At 41.9% G+C, this 14,236-nt stretch overlaps 1 protein-coding gene across 1 annotated transcript in view; it reads right to left on the reverse strand.

The window, feature by feature from the left end:
• LOC115462880 (unconventional myosin-Vb-like) overlaps nucleotides 1-14,236 on the reverse strand; it is a 159,975-nt gene that overhangs the window by 17,351 nt on the left and 128,388 nt on the right. Inside the window, exon 2 of the mRNA XM_030192940.1 lies at nucleotides 2,284-2,394. Coding sequence (XP_030048800.1) covers nucleotides 2,284-2,394 — 111 coding nt within the window. The remainder of the gene's footprint in view (nucleotides 1-2,283; nucleotides 2,395-14,236) is intronic.

The raw sequence follows: 14,236 nt of genomic DNA on the forward strand, positions 1-14,236 counted from the left end.
TGTGAACCAAAAGAAAAGGAAAGGAGGATTGGAGCAGGAAGGGCCTTGGATCAGAAACTGGGGGGGGGGGGGGGGGGGGGGGGGGGGAAGACATTCACAAGATATAATATATACAGGCAATTTAAAAAGAATGCCCCAGCATATCTTGATATATCAGGCCAGTTGTCCCCAATAAAACCGTGACAGTTTTTCTATCTTCCATCTCATTTTCTTGGTCTTTGTTTGCATTAATTAGTACTTGAGGATTTTCTCTTTTTCTCCATGTAGTAACGTAGTAAATGATGGCAGATGAAAACCTGCATGGTCCATCTAGTCTCTCCAACAATCTGGCCACAGCACAGATTAGTCATAAAATACTCTGTAAAGACAACATACAAAACAATGGACCAATATATCCATCCCTATACTATCCCTAATTACGCAAAGGACAGAATGGGAGAGGACAGAAATCTGAGCTGAGCCTTAAATCGCTCTGATTTACATGAACTAATCTGTGTTTTGTGCAGTTCCTCTTATTTTTAACCAGCATGGATTCCCCATATTTAATCCAACTTGGTTTAGCCATCCATATTTAATAAAATGTTGTCATGAGCAAGTGGAAGAGAATGCAGCAAGCAAAAGGAATGTGTACCTTCAGATTATTACCTATTTAATAGATAAATCAACTTTATTTTGATTGGGTTTTTTTTTTTTGGGGGGGGGGGGGGGGGTTGGCAGCCTCTTGTACCTATTACAGACCATGGGCTGATGATCAGTAATTCAACAGTACAAGTTTAGAGAACAGAAAACGAGAATAAGTGTCAAAATGACACATTTCATAAGGTCACCCTATTTTAAACCACCCCTTTCACTGCTTTTTCTATATTTCCTTGGTGCTATTTTCACTTGGTCTTGCCCACCCTAGACCCAAGATACGCTATCATTTGCCGACTTCACTTACCTAAATCTTAGTTAATTCAGGCCCTCAAAATGCAGAAGGCAGAGACTGGTGGTGCTGGTGAGTAGGGGGTGGGGGGACACAACAGCAAAAGATGTAAATCATAAAGAGAGCACCCCATCCCCTTAACGTGTCAAGTCGATGCCCTAGATAACCTGAAGGTTGTTCTTAAGTAAATATAAACAAAAATAAAAATAGCATGCTCTAAGTTTTTATTTTGTTTTTAATATGGCCAGATATATTAAAGAAACATCCATCTAACCTGCAGGTCAAATAAGACAAGAAAAAAAACTAGCTTCCTTGTATAAGAGACTAGTCTAAATATACAATAGCACCATTGAACTCTACACAAAAAAATAGTAAAACAAGTGATAATAATGAATCGAATCAAATATATGTGAATGTGGGAGTCCTCAGTTCTAAAACCATGACATCCAGCCCTCAGTCTGAAAGAACAAAGGTTCATGAATAAAGCCTCAATATTAGGCTCTCATTAATGCTCTTAATACATCACTAGGCTCCCACAATCTATATTATATATGCAATTGTATTGTAAATACAAACTCAATCACATGAAAGTTAAAAAAAAACTTAGGGCCCTGTTTACTAAGCAGCGTTATAGGCGCGTTAACATTTTTAACACACGTTAACCATGTACGTGCCTACAATATCCCTAAAGGCGCCTACATGGTTAGTGCATGTGCGCTAAAAACACAAACGCACCTTAGTAAACAAGGTCCTTGGTCTCAATAGCATTGTGGTTGCTGTGCTGCTCTCAAACATTTTTTTTTTAAGTAAATGAAAGCACGGTCCAATGCAAATTGCTTCCACGTTATCACATCAATACAGATCAAATGAACTTAACTAAGGAACTTAAGAGCATTAATGATAACCTCTAGTCATTAACCTTTGCTCTTTCAACCGAGGACTGGATGCCATGGGTCTTAAGACTGAGGCCTCCCACAATCCCACATATTTGATTTGATTCATTATCATCACTTTTGTTTACTATTTTTCCGTGTTGCTATTATTTATTCAAACTAGTCTCAGCATTTAGTAGTATTTATACAGGGGAAACTACTTTTTCTTGGATAATCTATTGTTTCTCCACTTGGGTTCATTTTTCTGTCGGTTAAATATAACAGAGGATAATTAGATGCTAAAAACTAAAACAGTGCGTTATACTTTTTTGCTGAAATAACTAACAGTGGAAAATGAGACACTGGCCAGGTAGCGCCGCCTCTTTCAAGAGTGAGTCACTTTCAGCTGGAAAATTCAAAGTCAATTCTCCTTCGCTACTGCACATGCTGGTGAAATATGAAAAATTAAAAAAAAAGACACATTACCCTTTCATCTTCAAGCTTCAGGTGCAGGCTTTCATCTCCCTCCTTATAATCCTTAATGATTTCAGCTGAGATCCAAACCTCGTCAGGGTCGGGAATCCAGACCCGTGTATACTGAAAGAAACCACAAACAAACAAAGCAATTTTAGAGTGAAGATTACCTATTTTCCCCACTCGAGTGGCTTATGGTGTTCGCTAGACTGCAGCTGGGACTTTCCCCGGACTAGATTGGCTGTTTGTTTTTTTTTCTCATTGTATGATCAGAGATGCAAGAGGATGAAAACAAATAAAATGTCCTTATTTGAAATGACTTGTTATCTGGTACAACTTCACTGGTATGAGCAGTTTAAATGCCAGTTTTTGCATGACAATATAAACAAGGTGGATGTAGTACAGCAGAGCGTGGGAGGAAGAGTGGCATCAGAGGTTCAAGCTTTTCTCATAAAGACACACAGTAAAGTTCATCCTCTTCGTGCTGGAAAGCTAGGACCACAGCATCATCTCTTTAATTTCTTAAAACCTCTTTTGCAAATGCTATGTCTTTTCTACCAATTATAAACCTGCCTTGTTTCACTCCAAAATGTTTAATGCACTTTCAGTAGTTTGCCTTCTCTTTTTCTCCCTATTTTGCCACATTCTCCTTTGAAAACTTTTCTGCCCTGCATAATGTCACCGAAAATACAAAAAATGCCAGCAGGGGAGTAATGAGAAAGCATTGAGCTTAACCACAGATGCTGTACAGCCATGCTTCCTAAATTTTTATCCAATATTACCCTGTTGTAAACGCTTAAAAATTCATGTGACCCCCCCCCCCCCCCAGATGATGATGATGAGAATAAAATAGCAAGCCTCCACTCCACTCCCCCATCCACTTTCTACTCCTTCCTGGCTTATCTAGCATATGAGGGCAGTAGCAGCCGCCAGCACAGGGCTGTGTGTGTCTGGGTTCACTCACAGACCCCAGTACTCTGCATGGGTTTCCAGTGTAACAGGAAGTCCATAGAGTACGGGGCAGCACCTGTGAACATTCTCTGAATCAGAGGCTCCATTCTGACTGCAGCTACTAGTCTTAGGTCAGAGTGGAGGTCCAGAAGAGGAGGGAGCAGAAACAGAACTTCACCATTTGCAATTAATACAAGATACTGCCAATAGATTACTAAAAGGGGCAAGGAAGTGAGATCATGACACCCCACTAATCAAGAGCACCGGCTTCCTGTTTCATATAGTATCACATTTAAGATCATTTCCTCAGCTTTCAAAATTCATCAAAAGGGGTTTCGAAATTCATCAAAAGGGGATTCCAGTTCCACTGTCATGGTTGTTGATTCCCTATATTCCCTACAGATCATGATGCTCTTAACAGTACAACCTCTTAGAAATTTTCTCAAGATGACAAATTCATCTAGAATCCATACGAACTAAGATTTTCTGGGTAGTGGGGCCTACACTGGAACCACATGCCTCCCCATGAATGTACGAAATCCTCATACAGACATTACATAAAAACATAAAAATAGCCATACTGGGTCAGACCGATGGTCCACCTAGCCCAGTACTCTGCTTTCAACAGTGGCCAATCCAGGTCACAAGTAACTGACAGAAACCCAAATAGTAGCAACATTCCTTACTACCAATCCCAGGGCAAGCTATGGCTTGCCCCACATCTGTCTCAATAGCAGACTATGGACTTTTCCTCCAGGAACTTGTCCAAACTTTTTATTTATTTTTTTATGATTTACCACTTTTTTGAAGGAATTCACTCAAGACGGTGTACAGCAAGAATAAGTCAGTCAACATAAGCAACAGACAATTTACAGCAGTAAAAATTTTCAAACAATGCAAAGTATAGCATAGTATACTACTTATGTCAACAAAAAACATAATAAAACATTTTTTTAAACTGAGCTATGCTAACCATTGTTACCACATCCTCCAGTAACGAGTTCCAGAGCTTAACTATTCTTTGAGTGAAAAAATATTTCCCCCTATTTATTTTAAATGTATTTCCATGTAATTTCAGTGAGTGTCCCCTGGTCTTTGTACTTTTTGAAAGACTGAAAAATCAATTCACTTTTACCCTTTCTACACTACTCAGGATTTTGTATACCTTAATCATGTCTCCCCTCAGCCATCTCTTTTCCAAACTGAAGAGTACTAACCTCTTTTAGCCTTTCCTCATATGAGAGGAGTTCCATCCATTTTATCATTTTGGTCGCTCTTCTTTAAGCCTTTTCTAGTTCCACTATATCTTTCTTGGCATATAGTGACCAGAACTGAACGTAATATTCAAGGCGAGTTCACACCATGGAGCGATTCAGAGGCATTATAATATTCTTGGTCTTATTTACAATCCCTCACCTAATAATTCCTAGTATCCTGTTTGCTTTTCTGACCGCTGCTACGGCACACTGGGCAGAAGATTTCAGCATCTTATCTACAAAAGACACCTAGATCTTTTTCTTGGGTGCTGACTCCTAAGGTGGACCCTAGCATCAGGTATGATTTGGATTATTCTTCCCAATGTGCATTACTTTGCATTTGTCCACAATAAATTTCATCTGCCATTTGGATATCCAGTCTTCCAATTTCCTAAGGTCAAGAAAATAAGTATTGCGGTACTCGGACAGACCGAAGGTCCATCAAGCCCAGCATCCTGTTTCCAACAGTGGCTAATCCAGATCACAAGTACCTGGCAAGATCCCAAAACAGTACAATACATTTTATGCTGCTTATCCTAGAAATACTGTCAAACAATTGCAGACCGTCACTCTGTCCGATTGCACAAAATATCAAAAAAATATACACAGAGTGTATATAAATGCAAATGAAATAACCACAAGGGCTATAACAATAAACTAAGGCAAGGTAGAGTCTCATATATTATACACGATAGTATTTGTCTCACTTCTGAAGTGAATCGCTTGTTCGTGTTTGTTTCTTAATCATTGACTCAGCCTCCACCATCCTAAATCTACTAACGAAATCGTATGTGGCTAATAGCTTTTTGACTTTTACAACACCCTCAATACTATAATACACACAGCACTTAGCTTAGGCAGGTTGGTGCGCTCTTAAACCCCGACAGGTCCCCGTTTTGTTTTCACTTTGTCAAGGGGGAGTGCCACCAGATCCGGTTACTGCCACGAGCCAGCACACATTGTTTTCTGAGGCAGTAACCGGATCTGGTGGCACTCCCCCTTGACAAAGTGAAAATGAAACGGGGACCTGTCGGGGTTTTAAGAGCGCACCAACCTGCCTAAGCTAAGTGCTGTGTGTATTATAGTATTGAGGGTGTTGTAAAAGTCAAAAAGCTATTAGCCACATACGATTTTGTTAGTAGATTTAGGATGGTGAAGGCTGAGTCAATGATTAAGAAACAAACCACGAACAAGCGATTCACTTCATAAGTGAGGACAAATACTATCGTGTATAATATATGAGACTCTACCTCGCCTTAGTTTATCGTTATAGCCCTTGTGGTTATTTCATTTTGCATTTATACACTCTGTGTATATTTTTTGTTATCCTAGAAATAAGCAGTGGATTTTCCCCAAGTCTGTTTTCATAATGGCTTATGGACTTTTCTTTAGGAAGCTATCCAAACCTTCCCGCAATTTTTCACAGTCCGCATGCCATTTTGACAACTTTGAATAGTTTTGTGTTATCTGCAAATTTAATCATCTCACTTGTCATTCCGATTTCCAGATCATTCATAAATATGTTAAATAGCACCAGTCCCAGTAGAGATCCCTGCGGCACACCACTATTCACCCTCCCCCATTGAGAAAAATGGCCCTTTAACCCTACCCTCTGTTTTCTGTCCAATAACCAATTCCTAATCCACAAAAGGACATTGCCTCCTATCCCATTACTTTTTAAAACTTTCTCAGAAGTCTCTCATGAGGAAATTTGCCAAAAGCTTTCTGAAAATCTAGATACACTACATCAACCGGCTGACCTTTATCCGCATGTTTATTCTCACCTTCAAAGAAATGAAGCCAATTGGTGAGGCAAGACTTTCGTTAGCTGAACCCATGCTGACTCTACTACTACTACTATTTAGCATTTCTATAGCGCTACAAAGCATACGCAGCGCTGCACAAACATAGAAGAAAGACAGTCCCTGCTCAAAGAGCTTACAATCTAATAGACAAAAATAAATAAAGTAGCAAATCAAATCAATTAATGTGAACGGGAAGGAAGAGAGGAGGGTAGGTGGAGGCGAGTGGTTACAAGTGGTTACGAGTCAAAAGCAATGTTAAAGAGGTGGGCTTTCAGTCTAGATTTAAAGGTGGCCAAGGATGGGGCAAGACGTAGGGGCTCAGGAAGTTTATTCCAGGCGTAGGGTGCAGCGAGACAGAAGCACAAAGTCTGGAGTTGGCAGTAGTGGAGAAGGGAAAGATAAGAAGGATTTATCCATGGAGCGGTGTGCACGGGAAGGGGTGTAGGGAAGGACGAGTGTGGAGAGATACTGGGGAGCAGCAGAGTGAGTACATTTATAGGTTAGTAGAAGAAGTTTGAACAGGATGTCCCACTAAATCTTGTCTATGTGTTCCGTAATTTTATTGTTTATAATAGTTTCCACTATTTTGCCCGGCACGGAATCAGGCTTACCAGTGTGGAATTAAAGACTCTACTATATAAAGGTGCTTTTGCCTTCTGAATATAGTGTAACAGTTTTGTCTAGAGAGGCTGAGGACATGTTCCTGGAAACACTTATTACTGTGCTATTCTTACTGTAATTTGGATTGTAATTTTAACGTTTCCCTATAACTTGCACCTCTCCTTGCCTTCTCTGTATACTATTTTATTTATACTTTTATGCTGTAAACCCTGATGTTAGTATTTCCCAAATAGCAGTATATCAAAACCAATAAATTAAACTATATATTTAAGGTATAGGACTCCAGCAGGCAACTAAAACCCACGAATGACCTCTTTTGAGGACTGCACAGATACGAAGTGGACGGTAGTGATCAGTCACCTGCGGTGGCACCTCTTTCTCCTCATCCTGAACAGCTTTAAGCTATGCTAAGGATCCTTTTGTCAACTCAGAACGTCTCCTTGAACAGACCTTTCTATGAAAGATGTCCTCTGGGAAACCCTGAATATCCATGTTTGTTTGCCCAAAGGAGGATAAAAACTGCAGGCACGAATAGACCCTTGAGTGCTCTCTCTCTCTAACCATCCTGTTTATTTTTTTCATCCCGTGCTCTCCTTCCACCAGCCAAGGTCACCATCCCTAATACCCAATTCCTTATAATGTGAGGATTAACTAGGAACAAAAATGAACGTAAAGAATCAGACGAGAATCCAAATGTTTCAGTGAAACCAAAGTAGAATTGTTTTGAACCCCTTTGAACTAATATAAAGTTGTGCTTGGAATTCAGTAACCTAGTTTTACAGTTAATTAAATTTAAAGCTTATTCCTTTTCGGTGAAATAAAAAATGATTATCACTCAGATGCTATTACAGTTGCTCCAGGAAGGCGTGACCCGAGACTGTGCAGCCATGTGAATTTCTTCCACATCATTTTATACGAAATATTGAATTATTATGGTGCTTCAGTACCTAACAGGCCTTTGCAAATGCTCTCAAATTGATCTGTTCCCCCTTTTGTTTTAAATTTTCTGTAAACCATGCTTCAGCCTTCAGGAGAATGATGAAAGGATAGAGCTTTACTCAAACACCCTTCCCTGAAACCTTGCAAATAATAAAACGATCACAAACACTTAACTGTAAAATGCTTAGCACAGATTTATGAGAACTGTGCACTCACGAGATAATTCTATAAACTTTTTCTAGTTTATGTATTTTGTAAAATTATCCTAGGGGTTGCACACAAATTATGCACAATGACAAAAGAGAGCCCGTTTTACGTCATGCCTATATAGGCAAGTTCTGGGGCAGAGAACAGGCAAAGTCGTAATTTATATGCATAACACACAAGTAGGCTTCTGGATCCTACATGAATACATTTACACCTGCTCTAAAGCTAGTTTAACTGTCTCTGGCTTCAATCTAGGCATGATTTCTTTCAGTTTAGCCCTAGCACTTTATTAAGACATATAGGTCTCTTTGTAAACTATGATCCTTCTTACCTATTAACCTAGGTGACCTGTTATAAAATTATTCTCCATCTGGTGACTGCAGTGCAGCTCATAAATAATTTTCACATAAATTAAAGTCAGACCAGTCTCGAGCCACAGCTCGGGAGTTATCTGCTGCTATCTCAGATACTGACTAAAGTAAAGTGTGCTGCAACACTGAGGAATGGGCACCTGCGACTCAATGTTTTTTTTTCCTGCAGTTCAAAATATCTGACAGACAGCAGGTTAAAGAACCCAAAAGACCATTCACCTTAAAACAGATACAGTGGAATTAGAAAAGGTTGAAAGCTGGACAAACAAAACGATTAAGGGAATGGAACTCATCTCATATGAGGAAAGGCTTAAGAGGTTAGGTCACTTCAGCTTGGAAAAGAAACAGCTGGAGGGGGGGGATATGCAGTGGCATAGCAAGGGGGGGCGGGAGGGGCGGTCCGCCCCGGGTGTCAGCTCGGGGGGGGGGGGTGGTCTCTGCCAGCTCCTCCCCCCTCGGCGCAATCGACACCCCCCCCCAGTGCCCACCCTCCTCCATCCAACCAGCTCCCTACCTTTAAAAAAATATCAAATCCGAAGCGAGGCACAGCGCCTCGCGCCTGCACGTAAAAGAAATGTGGACCGTCATGTCTTCTCTCGCTCTGTCTGTCCCGCCCTTGCGGAAATAGGAAGTTGCGTCAGCGGAGGGCGGAACAAACAGAGCGAGGGAAGGCCCGATGAGACGGTGCACATTTCTTTTATGTGCAGGCGCGAGGCGCTGCGCCTTGCTTCGGATTCGATATTTTTTTTAAGGTAGGGAGCTGGTTGGACGGAAGAGGGTGGGCACTGGGTCGGGAGGGTGTCGATGTGCCGAGGGGGGGTGTCATCGTGCTGCACCCGGGGGGGGTGCAACGGCAAACCGCCCTGCCCCGGGTGGCAGCCCCCCTCGCTATGCCACTGGGGATATGATAGAGGTCTACAAAATCCCGAGTGGTGTTGAAGGGGTAAACGTGAATCAATTGTTTATTCTTTCAAAATGTACAAAGACTAGGGGACACTCAATGAAGTTAAATGGTAATACTTTTTAAATGAGTAGGAGGAAATATTTATTCAATCAATGAACAGTTAAATTCCAGAACTCGTTACCAGAGAATGTAATAACAGAGGTTCGCATATCTGGGTTTAAAAAAAAAAAAAAAAAAGGTTTGGACAAGTTCCTGGAGGAAAAGTCCATAATCTGATATTGAGGTAGAAATGAGGAAAGCCACTACTTATCCCTGGGGTTGGTAGCATGGAATGTTGCTACTCTTTGGGATTCTGCCAGGTACTTGTGACCTGGATTGGTCGCTACTGAAAGCAGGATACTGGGCTAGATCAGCGTTTCCCCAAGTACCCCTTTGCCAGTCAGGTTTTCAGGATATCCACAATGAATATGCATGAACTTGATTTGCATACACTGGCTCCATTATATCCAAATCTCTTTCATGCCACTAAGGCGGCAGAAGCCACAATAGTGACAGCATTTAAGGATGCTAGAGACCATCACAAAAAAAACCCTAGAGGTAAAGAAAGGGAGAGATGACCACATCTGTTTTTGGACTCCTACCAGGTACTTGTGACCTGGATTGGCCACTGTTGGAAACAAGATACAGGGCTTGATTGGCCTAATATGGCATTTCTTAATTTCAGATAGATGATCTATAACAGCACAAAAACGGACAAACTGGATGGGGAAGGTAGACCTTATGTACCAGCATGTATCCTTTTAACATTGTTAAGCTGTTCAGTTGAATTTTTTTCTCTCAAGCTAATTATCAACTACCATGAATAAAGTCAACAATCCCAGGCAGCATAATTGTAGTGTTCATTCAAAAAGCTCCCAATTATACTAAGAGGTCAACAGCTGGCAAATTATTAAAGAGCAAGTATATCACTTGTTGGCAAAAGCAATGTTTCACAGTATAGCATAAACATGTTTCTTAAAAAAAATGCACCTTTAATGAGCTCTTGATCCTTCATACTGTATTAACTGAAGAACTACCTTCTCTACCAATACAATGTTTCTAATGCTCCTTCTGAAGCAACACAATCTGAGCTCTCTCTTGTCCCTACTTTGTCCTAGCACTAAGATCTTTCTGTGTCTGCCCCAAGCATGCTTTATTTCAAACGATAACCAAAATTTCACCTTAAAACATCAGGCCTACTTTTTACTTACGGGCACAAAAAGGGCAGTAACTCAGGATCCTGCGTTAAACAGGGACCCTGTTGCCCATTATTTATTTATTTATTTAATACATTTGTATCCCGCGCTTTCCCACTAAAAACAGGTTCAATGTGGCTTACATAGTATTAGGTTATACAGAATTTTGTTAGATAGGTAGGAAAATTAAATGTAGCATAGGAATAGCTTGGATAGGTCAGTAGTGATTGGATGGATAAGTGGAAGAATGGATGGGTTGGTAGGGGTAGGTGATGTGGGAGATGTAGTCTGGGTCAATGTCGTTGTAAGCTCAGCCCCAATTCTGAGCAAAAGGGAAGGGAAGGGAAATGGAACTGAACATGGCCAAGACCGAGGTTATTGTATTCCCACCCAAACCCACTTTTCCCCTCCCTCCACTCTCTATCTCAGTTGATAACACCCTCATCGTCCCCGTCTCGTCTGCCCGCAACCTCGGAATCATCTTCGACTCCTCCCTCTCCTTCTCTGCGCATATCCAGCAGATAGCCAAGACCTGTCGCTTCTTCCTCTATAACATCAGCAAAATTCGCCCTTTCCTCTCTGAGCACACCACCCGAACCCTCATCTACTCTCTCATTACCTCAAGCCTTGACTACTGCAACCTACTCCTCACTGGCCTCCCACTTAGCCATCTATCCCCCCTTCAGTCTGCTCAGAACTCTGCTGCACATCTTATCTTCCGCCTGAACCGATATACTCATATCACCCCTCTCCTCAAGTCACTTCACTAGCTTCCGATCAGGTACTGCATACAGTTCAAGCTTCTCCTACTAACCTACAAATGCACTCAATCTGCAGCCCCTCCCTACCTCTCTACCCTCATCTCACCGTACGTTCCTACCCGTAACCTCCACTCTCAAGACAAATCCCTCCTTTCAGTACCCTTCTCCACCACCGCCAACTCCAGGCTCCGCCCTTTCTGCCTCGCCTCACCCCACACCTAAAATAAACTCCCTGAGCCCATACGCCAGGCCCCCTCCCTGCCCATCTTCAAATCCTTGCTCAAAGCCCACCTCTTCAATGTCGCCTTCGGCACCTAACCATTATACCTCTATTCAGTAAATCTAGACTGCCCCAACTTGACATTTCGTCCTTTAGATTGTAAGCTCCTTGAGCAGGGACTGTCCTTCTTTGTTAAACTGTACAGCGCTGCGTACCCTAGTAGTGCTCTAGAAATGTTAAGTAGTAGTAGTAGTATATGCCGCCTTTCTGTGGTATTTTGCAACTACATTCAAAGCGGTTCACATATATACAAGTACTTATTTTGTACCTGGAGCGATGGAGTTGATCCTGTCTCTAGTTCCTTCTCTGCACAGTTGTGGTGGCTGCAAGTGTGGCGCAGCCGTGCCAGGGTACAGGCCGCTTCTGGAGGTCAGAATATCTTGAGGCACTCCACTACTCACCTTCCTTCCTCCATGTAAATTCCATTGACCACCACCCTCTGGCATCTGTCAACCAGTTTTTAATCCAGTTCTCCACTTTGGGTCCCAGCTTCAGTTTGTCAAGTTTATTTAAGAGCCTCTTATGAGAGACTGCGTCAAAGGCTTTGCTGAAATCCAAGTACATTACATCTAGCAAGCGTCCTCAATCCCATTCTCTAGTCGCCAAGTCAAAGAATTCAATCAAATTCATTTGGCATGATTTACCTTTGGTAAAGCCAAGTTGCCTCAGATCTGGTAATTCATTGGATTCCAGGAAATCCTTTCCTTCAGCAGTGCTTCTATAACTTTTCTAATATCTGAAGTGAGGTTGACTAGCCTATAGGTTCCCATTTCTTCTCTGTCACCACTTTTGTGAAGAGGGACCACATCCGCTCTTCTCCAATCCTGCGGAACCTCTTGTAAAAACGTCTTGTAAAATAAATCCCTGCAGTATTGAAATCAACAGTTTTTCAGAATATCCACAATGAATATGCATAAGATGGATTTGCATACAATAGAGGCAGTGTATGGAAGTCAATCTTAATCTCATGAATATTCATTGTGGATATTCTAAAAACCTGATTGGCTAGGGGTTCCTCCAGGACAGGTGTGGGAATCGCTGATTTAGACAGTTTCAGATGAAACAGAACGAAGCCTTGCAGAACGAAAGAAGAAGAGGACCTCGGTTGGTGGGGGTTGGGGTCCCCCGCCAGTAAAGGTAGGCGGCGGCGGGGGGGGGGTCAGCAATGGCGGAGGGGTGTTGGCAATGGAGGGGGGGGTCAGCGGTGCCGGGGGGGGGCAAAATGTGCCCCCTCACCTCGGGCTCTGGACCCCCCTCCCGCCGAAGTCTGGCTACGCCCCTGCAATGCATATGTCTGAGACAGATCTGTATGCATTTCCTCTGTTCATGCAAATCTATTTCATTAAAAACACTATGCAGCACTGAGGTATCCTGAAAACCAGACTGGCTAGGGGGAATGACATGAAACACACTGCTGTACCTGACCCCAAAACAACTAAGTCACAAAGAATGCCTTAAATCATTTAACAGTGAAAGTTAATCCATCAAACACATTACTGGATTGTGGCCAATTTCAAGATTTTCTTTTTTTGTTGTTGCTGTTCTTTGGACAATGTTATCTGCTGCTTAGAATATCTTTGTCCTCAGCTCAAACAGCATGGCCAGAAAAGCCCTTGAAGGCCCATTTGACTAGCAGGTATAGGCTTTTCTGCAATTAAGAACACATAGGGGCTCTTTTACTTAACCGTAATGTGCATTAACGGACAGAAAATTAGCACATATTGGTTTCTAAGAATAAAAAATTGGCCATGCATCATTTTATGTGCGCTAATGTCCGTCAGAACACATTAAACTTTAGTAAAATGGCCCCATAGCATGTAAATTGGACCAGAGCATAAGTAGTCGTAAGTGCTTCAGGAGTGTAGTGGAAAGGTGGCTAGCAACAACCAGAAAACTGATAAGGCTATAACGGGCCCTTTTCCTAAAGGCTTGCTATGTGGCAACCCAGAACTACCGCTGGCCCGAACGCAGCCATTTCTGGTGCAACGAAAAATGTTTTTTGTAAATTTTTACCTCGCCGCTAATCCAGCTGTAATTGGGCACCGCCGGGTTACCAAAGAAGCCTTTACTACAACCCTCAGTGGGTGGTGATAAGTGCTCCTCAAAGCATGGCCACGCGGTTAAAAATAATGTTACCGCCTGGTCAATTCTTTTAGTGGTTTTTTACCCGCTGCAGTAAAAAGGGCCCTGGCGTCCTGGAAAAACGTTTCCCCCATCGCAGGGCCCTTTTTACCGCAATTTGGTAAAAGGACCCTTAAGTTTTCAGCCTGGGAGCAAATGATAACTACGTTTTTGAAAGGAAATTACGCCAATCTGACAACACGCCTGGTTGGAGTAATCCAAATCAATAAATGCATTTAATACCAGTTAGGAGTTCCACAGTTGCTTTAGAAACAACTTAGCACTGTCAGTAATAAATACTTATCTGCTCTGGGCTGGCTGAACAATAGTTTTAATGTTAGTGCGAGTTAAGTCCAGCCTGCACCATTTTCCTCTGGAAATTCGAGGAATGAAATGAAGTGCATCGATAAAGATCTTTATGACAGATACTGCCAAAGCAGGTACCAAGTGACAGCTTCTAATCACCAGGGATTCAAATGAAATACAAGCATTATTTACTGCTTAAATGTTTAGA

This window comes from Microcaecilia unicolor, chromosome 2 (assembly GCF_901765095.1).
Source record: "Microcaecilia unicolor chromosome 2, aMicUni1.1, whole genome shotgun sequence".
NCBI classification, from domain to species: Eukaryota; Metazoa; Chordata; class Amphibia; order Gymnophiona; family Siphonopidae; genus Microcaecilia; species Microcaecilia unicolor.